Below are 14,229 nucleotides of genomic sequence, written 5' to 3' on the forward strand. Positions count from 1 at the left end.
CTGAAGACAGGAAGGCAGTAAGATCAGAGAGTTCCTAGATGAGAAATCATAGTGCAGAGACTGAGGGAAGAGAGAAAGGAAGGCATTTCAGTGAAGAAGTCAACTTAGATCTTGGGGAGGAGGCAATAAACCATGAGTATTTCAACAGAAATAAGAGGGGAATGGAAGACTACATAAATCATTTCCGGGTGTTATTTCAGTAAAACTATAAGTAATATTTTTAAAAGATTGCTACCAAATGTAGTAGCAACAGAATACTGTACAGAAGACAGTTGATGGCTTTGCATTGCACTCATCAGAATGACCTGTATAAGTCAGTTACTAGGTTACCCTTGCTTATGTGGTATAAATCACCAACTGTCTCCCATACAATATGCTCCATGTACAGTACTTAATCATTGCCTAAAGAAGAACACTAGAACCTAGTTCTTAGTCATACAAAAAGTAGGCTATAGAGTGGGGTCTTTTATAGAAAGAGTATTTTATATGGTTTCTCTATGACAGGGAGCCAGACTCAAAATCCAGTTTTGTTTTTATATCCTGGTGGATTTGTATTCTAAATGCAAACGCAAATAAAGGGGAAAAAAAATCACTGAATCCACTCCCCAATTTGCCTCCAGGCAAAAGATTGAGAAATATTGTATTTAAAAATGTACTTATTCACTAAATGTTTTACAGGTTAACATTTAATACTTGTTTTACATTATTTTTAAATCTTTTTAAAAATTAGGGAAGGATTGAGAGAGAGATTACGAAGGATACAGCTGCAGCTCAGTGGGTAGCACTCTCGCCTGAGTCAGAAAGTCACGGGTTCAAGTCCCACTCCAAAGACTGGAGCACAAAAATCTAGGCCGACACTCTAATGCAGTACTGAATGGTTACAGTACTGAGGGAGTGCTGCACTTTTGGAAGTGCCGTCTTTCAGATGAGACATTAAACCAAGACCCCATCTGCTCTCAGGTGGATGGAAAAGACCCCACGGTACTATTTCGAAGAGCAGGGGAATTATCCCTGGTTTCATCCCAATATTTATTCCTGAATCAACATCACTAAGAAAAAACAGATTATCTGATTATCACATTGCTGTTTGTGGGAGCTTGCAGTGCACAAATTGGCTGCTGTGTTTCCGACATTACAACAGTGACTACACTTCAAAAAGAACTTCATTGGCTGTAAAGCGCTTTGGGACGTCCCGAGATTGTGAAAGGCACTAAATGCAAGTCTTTTTTTTTTTAAATATACTGGGAGATACAGTGACTGCTATCATACCTCAAGTCTGTGGGTGTTAACTAAAATGGCAACTTTCAATCAATACCTTCAGTGGGATGCTGTTTTATGTTTCCAAACCTCCAAATACTTAGCCATGCAAAATCCTTATTCTGTCATTCTTCCCTAACTAATACTGCTCAGCATCCTCTTCCCTTCCCTGTGCACTCCTCCCTCCTCCACTCTAAACTGCAAGTTATTGTGGCGTCGTAGTGTGCTTTGGGAAGAGAAAACTGAAGGAGCCAATCCAGACTGTTCATGCGCAGCTTACTGTGAAGTACTTTCAGAGCAGCTTTCAGAGATCTAGTTGCAGGTTGCCCATTCTTGTCCAGCAACTTAGGAAATCCAAGAAAGGATAAGACCAGAAAATGCCTCCGAGAGAGTCTCACCCTCCAAAAAGTGTAACAAAGTAACTTCAGTCTATTACAGGTATTGTAAAGTAAAAATATTAATATCTGCCTTTGACGGTGATAAAAGAAGAAAGGATCTGGTCATAGTACTAACTTTGTAACATCGACACAATATAGAGAATTGTACTTGACTGTACAACATGGAAGCACACTTAGAGCAAATAAAGACAAAAATTACTTTCCAAGACAAAATGTCTTTCCCTCAAGTCATTTTCAGCTCCATTCCCGATAAGAGAACATAAACTTCAAATATCACATTGTCACAGCAACTGCAACAGATCGATATGCAATACATTTCACAAAACACTGATAGGGACGTCAGCTAAGAGTTTATAATGACTTTTGGGCTTTAAGACAGAACACTGTGCCACAATACAACTTAACAAGATCTCCGCAGTACAGGATTTTATTCCTTTAGATGCAGTTGCACGTTACCTCCTAGCCATATCCACTTCGTCAAAGTCTTGTTTTGTTATCAGTGACTGTGCCACACATCTGGTCATTGCTGTATCATCCGAATACACTAATGAACCTGAAAAATAAATTCATTGTGTGAAGAAGGAACCAGCTGTGATAAACCAAAAGACACAGAAAATAACATGGATATAACACAGCGTACAGCAGCAGTTGATATATGGCTAGGAGCCAGAATGCCCACTACATCCATAAAACGGCATCCAAACAAATAGCAAGTAGGACCTGAAGCATCCATTCAAGTTAGAATTGTCTAACTACTGGTCAACATGGCTGCTAAGGTTACAAATCTAATGGCGAGAAGCCAACCCATTATTTACTATATTATATTATTCTCTCCTCCCCTACACACTAGTATTGAAGACAGAACATTGGAGATGAGGACACTTGCACAGAGCAAGCAGAAAGGTCATCGATATGAAACAGTAACTTTGCTTCTCTCTCCATAAATGCTGCCTGACCTGCCGAGTGTTTCCAGTATTTTCCGTTTTAATTTTAGAACTTGACGAGTCTGCTCTATACGTATAACAGGGATGCATGACGGTGACAGTCCACACAGTAGAAAAACACCAAAGCTGTCCGGATTGATTATTGGGGTCAACAACAGAAGGGAGCTAAGCAGCGGAGTCTGGATTGGGTGGAGGTGGGCCAATGGAAAGGAAATGGAAGACGCACCGAATAGCAGAGCAAAATGAAAAAAAACAGAAGAGGAGCAAAACAACTGCAGCCCAGGAGAGCAGAGGTCTGATCAATTGAATGTGACAAGGGATTTAAATAAATTAATCTGGCAAAGCTTTACAGGAATCAGGAGTTTGTGGATATGAACAAAGGAAGATGGGAGATCAGGAACCAAGTCAGAAGTCAGAGGGTCTACACCTGAAACATTAACTGTTCTGTTCTCTCCACAGATGCTGAGCATTTCCAACATTTCCTGTTTTTGAAACTCTCGCAATGCACAACTAATTTGCCTACAGCTCAAAGTTCTCAGCACTCAAGCCCAGGTGAAACACCCAACTCAGGTCCCTGAAAGAAGGGCAAACCTGTCCAAGAACAATTTTGGATATTAAATAACCAATGCCATGGGCAAATCTAATGATTGAATTGTGTAATTGTTTTTAGAAAGATATTTTATGTTATGTCTAAATCTATACACTTACCCAAGTGAAGAAAAATGGCAGAAAGTGTGAATTTTTAAAAATTCATTCTCGCGCTGAGGGGTGCCTGCAAGGTGGCCTCTTATTGTCCATCCCTAGTTGCTGAGGTGGTGGTGAGCTACCTTCTAGAGCTGCTGTAGTCCCTGTGGTGAGCATTTTGATACAACCGAGCGCCTCGCTAGGCCACTTCAAAGAGCAGTTAAGTATCAACTACGTTGGTGTGGGACTGAAGTCACATAAAGGCCAGATCGGGCAAGGACAGCAGGTTTTCTTCCATAAAAGGGACATCAGTGAACCAGTTGGGTTTTTACCGACAATCTGACAGCTTCATGGTCACTTTTACTGATACAAGCTTATTAAAATGATTTGATTAATCTGATTGCTTGATTTCTGATACATGTTAGCTAGTGAATCACAGTTTTGGAAAAGATTAAGGGATTTGAGTGTTCAATTTAGTATGGGTTACTCATTAATTAATACTTTTTGAATCATTTATTATTTAGTTATAAATTTGACTGTAGTAACTATTTTACCCACTCCTTTTTGTCCTTGGACATATGCAATCGAGGTATGAGGTGACTAAAGTATGTTAGGTACAAGACATTTAACTATATAGATATATGTGCTGTCTTTGTATAATGGTAAGACATGTCTCGAGAATTTTTTGTAACCCACAATACATAAATTAATTCAACCGTTCTGCAACATTATTCTGGTCATTTGGTCCTTGCCCTTCTGACTTCAATTATGATGTTTTTAAAAATGAATTAATTCTCAGGATGTGAGTGTCACAAGCAAGGCTAGCATTTATTGCCCTGGAGAAGGTGGTGGTGAGCTGCCTTATTGAACCGCTACAGTCCATGCGGTGAAGATACTCCCACAGTGCTGATTGGTAGCGAGTTCCAGGATTTTGAACAGCGACGATAAAGGAACAGCAATTTATTTCCAAATCAGTAGGATCTGTTACTTGGAAGGGAATTTGGAGCTGGTGTTCCCATGCGCCTGCAGCCCTTGTCCTTAGAGGTGGTGGAGGTCACAAGTTTGGGAAGTGCTGTCGAAGAAGCCTTGGAGAATTGCTGTAGTGCAGCTTGTACACACTGCAGCTACGGTGGTGGAGGGATTTCTGGGATGATTGGCCTCCAACAACCACCTTCCTTCTTAGGTATGACTCCAGCAAGTGGTGAATTTTCCCCCCCATCCCCATTGACTTCTATTTTACTCGGGTTCCTTGGTGCCACACTCTGTCAAATGCTGCCCTGATGCCAAAGGCAGTAATGCGTTCTGGAGCAGAGAGGTCCTGACAAGTCTTTAGCACTGCAGCATGGATGTTGTCAGGGCTCATAGCCTTTGCTGTAGCCAGTGCACTCAGTCGTTTCCTTATATCACATGGAATGAATTGAATTGACTGAAGACAGGCATCTGTGATGATGGGGAACACAAGAAATAGGAGCGAGAGTAGGCCATTTGACCCCTCGAGCCTGCTCCGCCATTTAGTAAGATCATGACTGATCTGATCATGGACTCAGTTCCACTTCCCTGCTCGCTCCCCATAACCCTTTATTCCCTTATCACTCAAAAATCTGTCTATCTCCGCCTTAAATATATTTAATGACCCAACCTCCACAGCTCTCTGGGGCGGAGAATTCCACAGACTTACAACCCTCTGAAGAAATTCCTCATCTCAGTTTTAAATGGGTGGCCCTTTATTGAGACTATGCCCCCTAGTTTTAGTTTCCCCTGAGTGGAAATATTCTCTCTGCATCCAACTTATCCAGTTATCAAGAGGGAGTTAGATATGGCCCTTATGACTAAAGGGATCAAGGGGTATGGAGAGAAAGCAGGAAAGGGATACTGAGGGAATGATCAGCCATGGTCTTATTGAATGGTGGTGCAGGCTCGAAGGGCCTATTTTCTATGTTTCGATAAGATCACCTCTCATTCTTCTGAACTCCAGTAAGTATAGACCCAACCTATCTTCGTAAGTCAACCCCCTCATCTCTAGAATCAACCTAGTGAACCTTCTCTGAACAGCCTCAAATGTCAGTATATCCTTCCTTAAATACAGAGACCAAAACTGCACGCAGTACTCTAGGTGTGGCCTCACCAATACCCTGCACAGTTGTAGCAGGACTTCTCTGCTTTTATACTCTATCCCCTTGCAATAAAGGGCAACATTCCATTTGCCTTCCTGATTACTTGCTGCACCTGTATACTAACTTTTTGTGTTTCATGCACAAGGACCCCCAGGTCCCTTTGTACTGAAGCCCTTTGCAATTTTTCTCCATTTAAATTATAATCTGCTTTTCTATTTTTTCTGCCAAAGTGGATAACCTCACATTTTCCCACATTATACTCCATCTGCCCACTCACTCAGCCTCAGAAGGAGGCTGAGAAAAATCATTCACTCAGCATTTCTGGTTGAAGATGGTTGCGAATGCTTGAGCCTTGCCTTTTGCACTCATGTGCTGAGCTCTGCCATCATTGAGGATGGGGATGTTCATGCAGCCTCCTCCTCCGGTTAGTTGTTTAATTGTTCATCATCATTCACAACTGATGTGACAGATCTGCAGAGCTTTCACCTGATCCTTTTTTTGTGGGCTCACTTACCTCTGTATAGAACATTCTGCTTTCGCTGTTTAGCATGCATGGAGTCCTCTGTTGGCACCTCATTTTTAGGTACACCTGGTACTGCTCCTGTCTGCTCTTCTACAGTCCTCATTGAGTCAGGGTTGGTCACCTGGCTTGATGGTAATGGTACAGTGAGGGATATGCCGGGCCAGGCGGTTAGATTGTGGTGGAATACAATTGCTGCTGCTAATGACCCACAGTGTCTCATGGATGCCCAGTTTTGAGCTACTATATCTGTTCTGAATCTATCCCATTTAGCACGTTAGTTGTGTCACATAATACAATGGAGGGTATCCTCAGTGTGAAGGAAGGACTTTGTCTCCACAAGGACTCCTACCAACACTGTCATGGACAGAAGCATCTGTAACAGGTACATTGGTGAGATGAAGTCAAGTTGTTTTTTTTCCTCATGTTGCTTCTCTCACCACCTGCTGCAAGACCAGCCAGCTAGGTCAGCAGTGGTGCTACCGAGCCAGTCTTGGTGATGGACATTGAAGTCCCCCACCCAGAGTACATTCTGTGCCCTGCTACCCTCAGTGCTTAAGTGACTAATGGAGTACCGCAGGCATTGGTGCTCGGTCCTCAACTATTTACAATCTATATTAATGACTTGGGTGAAGGGACCAAGTGTAATGCAGCCAAGTTTGCTGATGATACAAAGATGGGTGGGAAAGCAAATTGTAAGGAGGACACAAAAAATCTTCAAAGGAATATAGACAGGCTAAGTGAGTGGGCAAAAATTTGGCAGATGGAGCATAGGCCCCAAATTTCCCCAGCCGCTTAGAGCGGCGTATCTCGATGTGGTGCGCCGACTTTCTGGAGGGGAAAAAAGCGCCAAAAATCCACCTTGTAATTTGGCCGCTCCCTCGTCGTCGCGCACCAACTGACACCCCTGGAACAGAGGGCTGCTGCCTTGCTAACTCGCGCCGGCAGAAAAAGAATAAGCTCTGCACAAGCTGGACCCACACGCGAGGGGGAGGGCGAGTCATTAAAATGCATAGTGGCCCTTCAAAATCAACCTGCTGACTGGCCTGCTACACGTGAGACTATTCATGCCACCCATCCTGCTCCCTCCTGTGCTGCTAACCATTTGACTGTTGTGTTGCCTTTTGCAGAAGATGACACTCCTCAAGATCCTGAGGATCCAGATGTGTGTGCTCCAGACCAAGACGGGTAGGGGGAGGAGGGGTCCATGGAAATGTGTGCTCAGGAGAATGCTGACCGCGATATGGATCAGGACATATCACAGGGCATCACGCAGCCAGAACCCTCCATTAGCTTCTCGGCAATCTTCCATGGGTTCACACTTTCCGAGCTCGCGGGTCCGAGTGGCGGTCGGGAAATGCATCTTGGGACACCCAGTGCCCCACCGTCCCAGCCTGTGCCTCGCACTGGAGGGGTGCCACTAGGTAGACCCACAGCGAGGGGAAAGAGAAGCCGACCAGTCTCTCCTGAGAAGCAGCCCTCAGCAGAGGTAAATCAGTTTTTCATTGGGTGAGGAGACCAATGCCCTCACAAGATCACTCGTGGCGGCCGTCAGTGGGGTGCGTGATGAGGCCGCCACACTATCGGGTGAAATCTCTACACTAAGACGGGAAGTCAGGGCGGGCATTTCAGAGGGTGTGCAGACAATGACAGATATCATGAGGGAGCTGGCTTCTGCAATAAGGGCACAAAGGCCGGAGACTCAAATTTCACTTCCACTTCACTCCACGCACCAGCCACCGGTCAGACCCAAGCCGGGCCCCCAAAACCCCCCACCACCATCACCGATCCTATAAGGAAGGGCACTTTCCCCGAGATGTGGATGAGTGCAGACTTTCTTTCCTGCTGTGGCTGTTGTTGTTGTTTGTATCGTTGAAGTGCACTGCAAAATTCACAATAAAAGGGTTTTTTGCATCAAAACTGAATCATCTTCCATTAGGATTACGCAACATTTAGGGTTAACTGTAAAAAGTAAAAATCCCTCACTCCTACAGTCATGCGTGCCTGCCGCCCCTAGCCCTGGCAGGAGGGCTAGCTGGTGCGTTCTGCAGTCGGCAAGGTAGGACTGCTCTATTTTCTGTAGCTGATTTATCTTTCATTTATTTGTGGTGATGTTGTGCAGTTGGTGTGCTGAAGATGTTGTAATGTTGTGCTGATGTTGTGAAGGTCTTTAGTGCTTTGGAATCCTCTAACTCACCTCGCCCACCCCCCTACCCCCCCTTCATGAAGCAGTTTGTGCCCCACTAGCCAGTCTGGGTCAGCACACTGCACATTATCAAGCCTGAAATTAGATAAGTAGGGCCTCAAGCACATGTAACCTGACATCTTCAAATGAGCAATGATTTTGCCAAACAGTGCACCACAGGTAACTCTCGATTATCCGGGTCCCTAAGGGATTGGGCTACTCTGGAGAAACGATTTTGCTGCGAGGGCGAGTGCACATCTAGGAGCTGAAATTTGACGGTGATAGAACCTACCACGAAGACTTAGTTTGTGTTATCATAGCGTGAACGTAATAAAATTCATGACAAAGGATTCACCTGCTTCAATTTATGTGTGCTTGCTAGTTGGTGATCGAGATTTTCACATGTGACAGTTATTTATTTAATGCCTGTGTCAGTTGCGATGTGAGAAAGGAGTGCACGCCTGAGTCAATATGTGTGTGATTGACACTTGGTGACAGAGATATTCACATGTGCGACGTCTTTATAGTGGGTTCTCCATTCGATCCGTGTATGGATAATCGAAAGTTGCCTGTATTTGCTTTTGTTACACCTGTAATGTGGGAAAGCCATTAAAATGAGTTAATGCTGCCCCTTCATTAGAGATTATAAGCTATTGACATATATAATAACTGCACTTCTGTCAACATGCCAAAACATCAGATGCACAGAATATTCATTCACATTTACTCAGCTTAAGGCTGCTACATTTTCCAAGTCATAAAAAGAGAAAGAGCAGAATAGGTGCTGGGTAGAAAATGGACTATAGCTTGAATTCTAATTCTTACATTTCTGATGAAAATTCAGTTGATGCCATTTGTCACAGAAGTAAAACAGAAAAAAAGGATTTCCTAAAAGAGTTGTAACCAAGTTTCCGTTTTAAAAATTCTCCACGCACACCATTCAAAAATTGGACCGTTCAGTCCAAAACTAAAGACTGATAATCCAAATTAAACTTCACACAAAACCTTACATCTGCCAATCTCTGCACATTAAATGGAGTGACAGCCAATGAGAAAAACATTGGAGAAAAAAAGGGAAAAAACTTGCATTTATATAGCACCGTACATGACCACTGGACGTCCCAAAGCACTTTACAGCAAATGAAGAACTCTTTGAAGTGTGATCACTGTTGTAATGTTAGAAGCACGGCCGCCAATTTGCGCAAGCAAGTTCCCACAAACAACAATGTGATACTGACCCAGATAATCTGTTTTTGTGTGGTGGTGTTTGAGGGATAAATATTGGCCAGGACACTGGGGATAACTCCCCTGCTTTTCTCATAAATAGTGCCATGGGATCTGTTACATCCACCTGACAGCAGACATTTAACGTTTAACGTCTCATCTGTAAGACGGCACCTGTGGCAGTGCAGCATTGCCCTGGAGTGTCAGCCTAGATTTTTGTGCTCAAGAGTAGGACTTGAACCCACGAATGGAGTGACAAGCCAATGAGAAAAAACAGGGGGGGGGGGCGTAAATGAAGATCGCAATGAGCCAATTTTTCAAAAGTAGTACAGAGATTTTTTTTTAAAAGATTGGGTGTGCTTCGAAGGTGAGTTTTAGCATCAGGATCCTGTTACGTGCTGACGTGTGTCGGTGTCCCATCAATGCTCGGCGGTGCGGGCGCTCCCGGCATTACCTTCCTCTTGCCTCCCCTCCTCCAGGGCGCGAACCGCTTCCAACACGTCCTGCATCCTCACCAGCTCTTTCCCCTCGAACTCCCCGCCAATGCAGTCCCCCAGCAGCGCCCCGGCCATGGCCCCGCAAAACCGCGACCGGCTAGGCGGAATCAAGAGCTTGCTCGCCGCCGACATCTTGGCTCGAGAGTGAGCCGGCCGACGGAGGGGGGCGGGGCGGGGCGCTGATTGACGGCGGACCCGTCCAATCACAAAGCTGCTGCGTGCCGGAGCGACGGACCAGCAACCAATCGGAGGGTGAGTGGCGAGAGGAGCGGCAGGTAATCGAGATATTATCCAATCGGATCGATCCGAAAGGCGGAGAAGAAAACTGGCCAATTAGCGTCTGAGGCCTGGCGGAGGTGTGGAGCGAGACGTAAACGTTTGCAGCGATTTGAATAAAATTACGTCAAGTTCTCGAGGAGCAGCGAGATCATCTCCCTCATATTCAACAATGGGATGCCTGCCAAACCAACACTTTCGCCTGTGGGTCAGAAGGTTGTGGGTACACGGCCCACTCTAGAGACTTGAGCACAGAAATCTAGGCTGACACTCCAGTGCAGTGCTGAGGGAGTGCTGCACTGTCGAATATGCTGTCTTTCAGATGAGATGTTAAACCAAGGCACTAGTTTAAGACATAGTTTATGGGGTCAAAATTCAGTTGATAACACCGGTGTTAACTGGGAGATAGGCGTCTGGGAGTGGCGTCGGTGCTGTTCACGTCTGATGCAAAATTTGCGTGAAGTTTTTTTAGGGGCGTAAACATTTAACGTACCGGGGGATTTAATAATGGGAGATGTGGAAATGGCTGAGACCTTAAACAATTATTTTGCTTTGGTCTTCACAGTGGACGACACAAAACCATGCCAAAATTGCTGATCACAGGAATGTGGGAAGGGAGGACCTTGAGACAATCACTATCACTAGGGGGGTAGTGCTGGACAGGCTAATGGGACTCAAGGTCGACAAGTCCCCTGGTCCTGATGAAATGCATCCCAGTGTATTAAAAGAGATGGCGGAAGTTATAGCAGATGCATTTGTTATAATCTACCAAAATTCTCTCGACTCTGGGGAGGTACCAGCGGATTGGAAAGCAGCTAATGTAACGCCTCTGTTTAAAAAAGGGGGCAGACAAAAGGCAGATAACTATAGGCCGGTTAGTTTAACATCTGTAGTGGGGAAAATGCTTGAAACTATCATTAAGGAAGAAATAGCGGGACATCTAGATAGGAATAGTGCAATCAAGCAGACGCAGTATGGATTCGTGAAGGGGAAATCATGTTTAACTAATTTACTGGAATTCTTTGAGGATATAATGAGCATGGTGGATAGAGGTGTACCGATGGATGTGGTGTATTTAGATTTTCAAAAGGCATTCGATAAGGTACCACACAAAAGGTTACTGCAGAAGATAAATGTACGCGGAGTCAGAGGAAATGTATTAGCATGGATAGAGAATTGGCTGGCTAACAGAAAGCAGAGAGTCGGGATAAATGGGTCCTTTTCGGGTTGGAAATCGGTGGTTCGTGGTGTGCCACAGGGATCGGTGCTGGGACCACAACTGTTTACAATATAAATAGATGACCTGGAAGAGGGGACAGAGTGTAGTGCAACAAAATTTGCAGATGGCATAAAGATTAGTGGGAAAGCGGGTTGTGTAGAGGACACAGAGAGGCTACAAAGAGATTTAGATAGGTTAAGCGAATGGGCTAAGGTTTGGCAGATGGAAAGTGTGAGGTCATCCACCTTGGAAAAAAACACAGTAAAAGGGAATATTATTTGAATGAGGAGAAATTACAACATGCTGTGGTGCAGAGGGACGTGGGGGTCCGAATCCCAAGAGTTAGTTTGCAGGTGCAACAGGTAATCAGGAAGGCGAATGAAATGTTGGCCTTCATTGCGAGAGGGATGGAGTACAAAAGCAGGGAGGTCCTTCTGCAACTGTATAGGGTATTGGTGAGGCCGTACCTGGAGTACTGCGTGCAGTTTTGGTCATCTTACTTAAGGAAGGATATACTAGCTTTGGAGATGATTCACTAGGCTGATTCCGGAGATGAGGGGGTTACCTTATGATGATAGATTGAGTAGACTGGGTCTTTACTCGTTGGAGTTCAGAAGGATGAAGGGTGATCTTATAGAAACATTTAAAATAATGAAAGGGATAGAGAAGACAGAGGCAGAGAGGTTGTTTCCACTGGTCGGGGAGACTAGAACTAGGGGGCACAGCCTCAAAATACGGGGGAGCCAATTTAAAACCGAGTTGAGAAGGAATTTCTTCTCCCAGAGGGTTGTGAATCTGTGGAATTCTCTGCCCAAGGAAGCAGTTGAGGCTAGCTCATTGAATGTATTCAAGTCACAGATAGATAGATTTTTAACCAATAAGGGAATTAAGGGTTATAGGGAGCGGGCGGGTAAGTGGAGCTGAGTCCACGGCCAGATCAGCCATGATCTTGTTGAATGGCAGAGCAGGCTTGAGGGGCTAGATGGCCTACTCCTGTTCCTAATTCTTATGTTTTTATGTACAGCCAGCTAACGCCATGGAAATCATGACGTCAGTATGCGTGCAACGCCTCCATGGCGCCCTTCTTACCACATTCACTTTTGCCACCTCACGTAACGGCTGGCGTCCATGACGCCTGAAAAGTTAGACTGCACACGGCGGAGAAAATAATCCGGTGCGTTATTTAAAAGGAGTTGCAGCCGAGACTCAGAGGTTTCGGTCAGTGCTGCGTTTGATGCTCGCACAAATAGTAGGGTGCTGCCGCTGCACTGCTGTTAACTCGTCAGATTGATTATTAATATCTCATAGACACAGTTACACAAAAGCAAAATACTGCGGATGCTGGAATCTGGAATAACAACAGAAAATGCTGGAAATCTCAGCAGGTCAAGCAGCATCTGTGGAGAGAAAAACAAAGTTAACGTTTCGGGTCGACGACCCTTCGTCAGAACGGCCGAATGTTCGAAAAGAGCACATTCTTAAGAACTGAAGGGGGGGAGGGGAAGAAAGAACAAAAGGGAAGATCTGTGATAGGGTGGAAGGCAGGAGAGATTAGAGAGACAAAAGGGATGATGGGCCAAATTGAAATAGTAATGCCAGGATTTAGAAAAATATTAGTCAAGATAAGGTGGGAATGGTGGGATAATGACCAGCTGCCATTAGAGACAAGGTGAAAAAAAGAAACAGGCTCGGGGGTGGGGGCGGGAAGGGAGTCAAAGATTGGCAGCAATTACGCTCTGAAATTATTGAACTCGATGCTGAGTCCAGAAGGCTGTAAAGTGCCTAAACAAAAGATGAAGTGCTGTTCCTTAAGCTTGCGTTGAGCTTCGTTGGAACAATGTAGGAGACCGAGGATGGAGTGGGAGTGGAGTGGAGAATTAAAGTGACAGGCGACCAGAAGCTCAGAGTCACACTTGCGGACTGAATGGAGGTCCTCCGCAAAGCGGTCACCCGATCTATACTTGGTCTCCCCAATGTAGAGGAGGCCACATCGTGAGCAGCGAATACAGTATACTAAATTGAAAGAAGTACAAGTAAATCGCAGTTTCACCTGGAAGAAGTATTTGGGGCTCTGGATAGTGGGAAGGGAGGAGGTAAAAGGGCAGGTGTTGCATCTGCTGCGCTTGCACAGAAAGGTGCCGTGGGAGGGGGTGCTAGGGGTGACTGCAGAATGGACCAGGGTATCACGGAGGGAGCTGTGAGGGAAGGGGAAGATGTGATTGGTGGTAGGATCATGCTGGAGGTGGAGAAAATGGCGGAGGATGATCCGTTGAACATAGAGGTTGGCGGGGTGAAAGGTGAGAACAAAGGGAACCCTGTCATGGTTCTGAGAGGGAAGGGATGGGGTGAGAGCAGAGGTGGTGGAAATAGAACGGACACGGTCGATAGCCATGTTAACCACGGCGGAGGGGCATTCTCTGTTGAGGAAAAAGGAAGACATGTCAGAGGCACTAGTGTGAAAGATGGCGTCGTCAGAGCAGATGCGATGGAGATGGAGAACCTGGGAGAATGGAATGGAGTCCTTACAAGATGTGGTGTGGGAGGAAGTGTAGTCCAGGTGGGAGTCAGTGGGCTTATAGTGAATGCTGGTCGAAAGTCTATCCCCAGAGATGGAGATGGAGAAGTCGAGGAAGGGAAGGGAAAAGTCGGCAATGGACCATGTGAAAGTGAGGGAAGGGTGAAAATTGGATGCAAAGTGAATGAAATTTTCAAGTTCAGGGCGAGAGCAGGAAACAGCACCGATACTGTCATCAATGTACCGGAAAAAGATGTGAGAGAGGGGACCAGAGTACTGCGGATGCTGGAATCTGGAATAAAAACACAAAATGCTGGAAATCTCAGCGGGTCAGGCAGCATCTATGCAAAGTTAACGTTTCGGGTCAACGACCCTTCGTCAGAACTGGAGAGTGTA

General features: G+C 45.2%; 1 protein-coding gene across 1 annotated transcript in view; it reads right to left on the bottom strand.

The window, feature by feature from the left end:
- The window catches only part of adprs (ADP-ribosylserine hydrolase), a 38,205-nt gene extending 28,235 nt beyond the window's left edge, over nucleotides 1-9,970 (bottom strand). The window contains exons 1-2 of the mRNA XM_070899104.1: nucleotides 9,781-9,970; nucleotides 2,112-2,208 (exon numbers count right to left, since the gene is read on the bottom strand). Of these exons, the coding sequence (XP_070755205.1) occupies nucleotides 2,112-2,208; nucleotides 9,781-9,955 (272 nt within the window). The 5' untranslated portion in view covers nucleotides 9,956-9,970. The remainder of the gene's footprint in view (nucleotides 1-2,111; nucleotides 2,209-9,780) is intronic.
- Between the last annotated feature and the right edge of the window lie 4,259 nt (nucleotides 9,971-14,229).

The sequence above is a fragment of the Pristiophorus japonicus genome, chromosome 14 (genome assembly GCF_044704955.1).
Source record: "Pristiophorus japonicus isolate sPriJap1 chromosome 14, sPriJap1.hap1, whole genome shotgun sequence".
In the NCBI taxonomy this organism is placed as follows: domain Eukaryota; kingdom Metazoa; phylum Chordata; class Chondrichthyes; family Pristiophoridae; genus Pristiophorus; species Pristiophorus japonicus.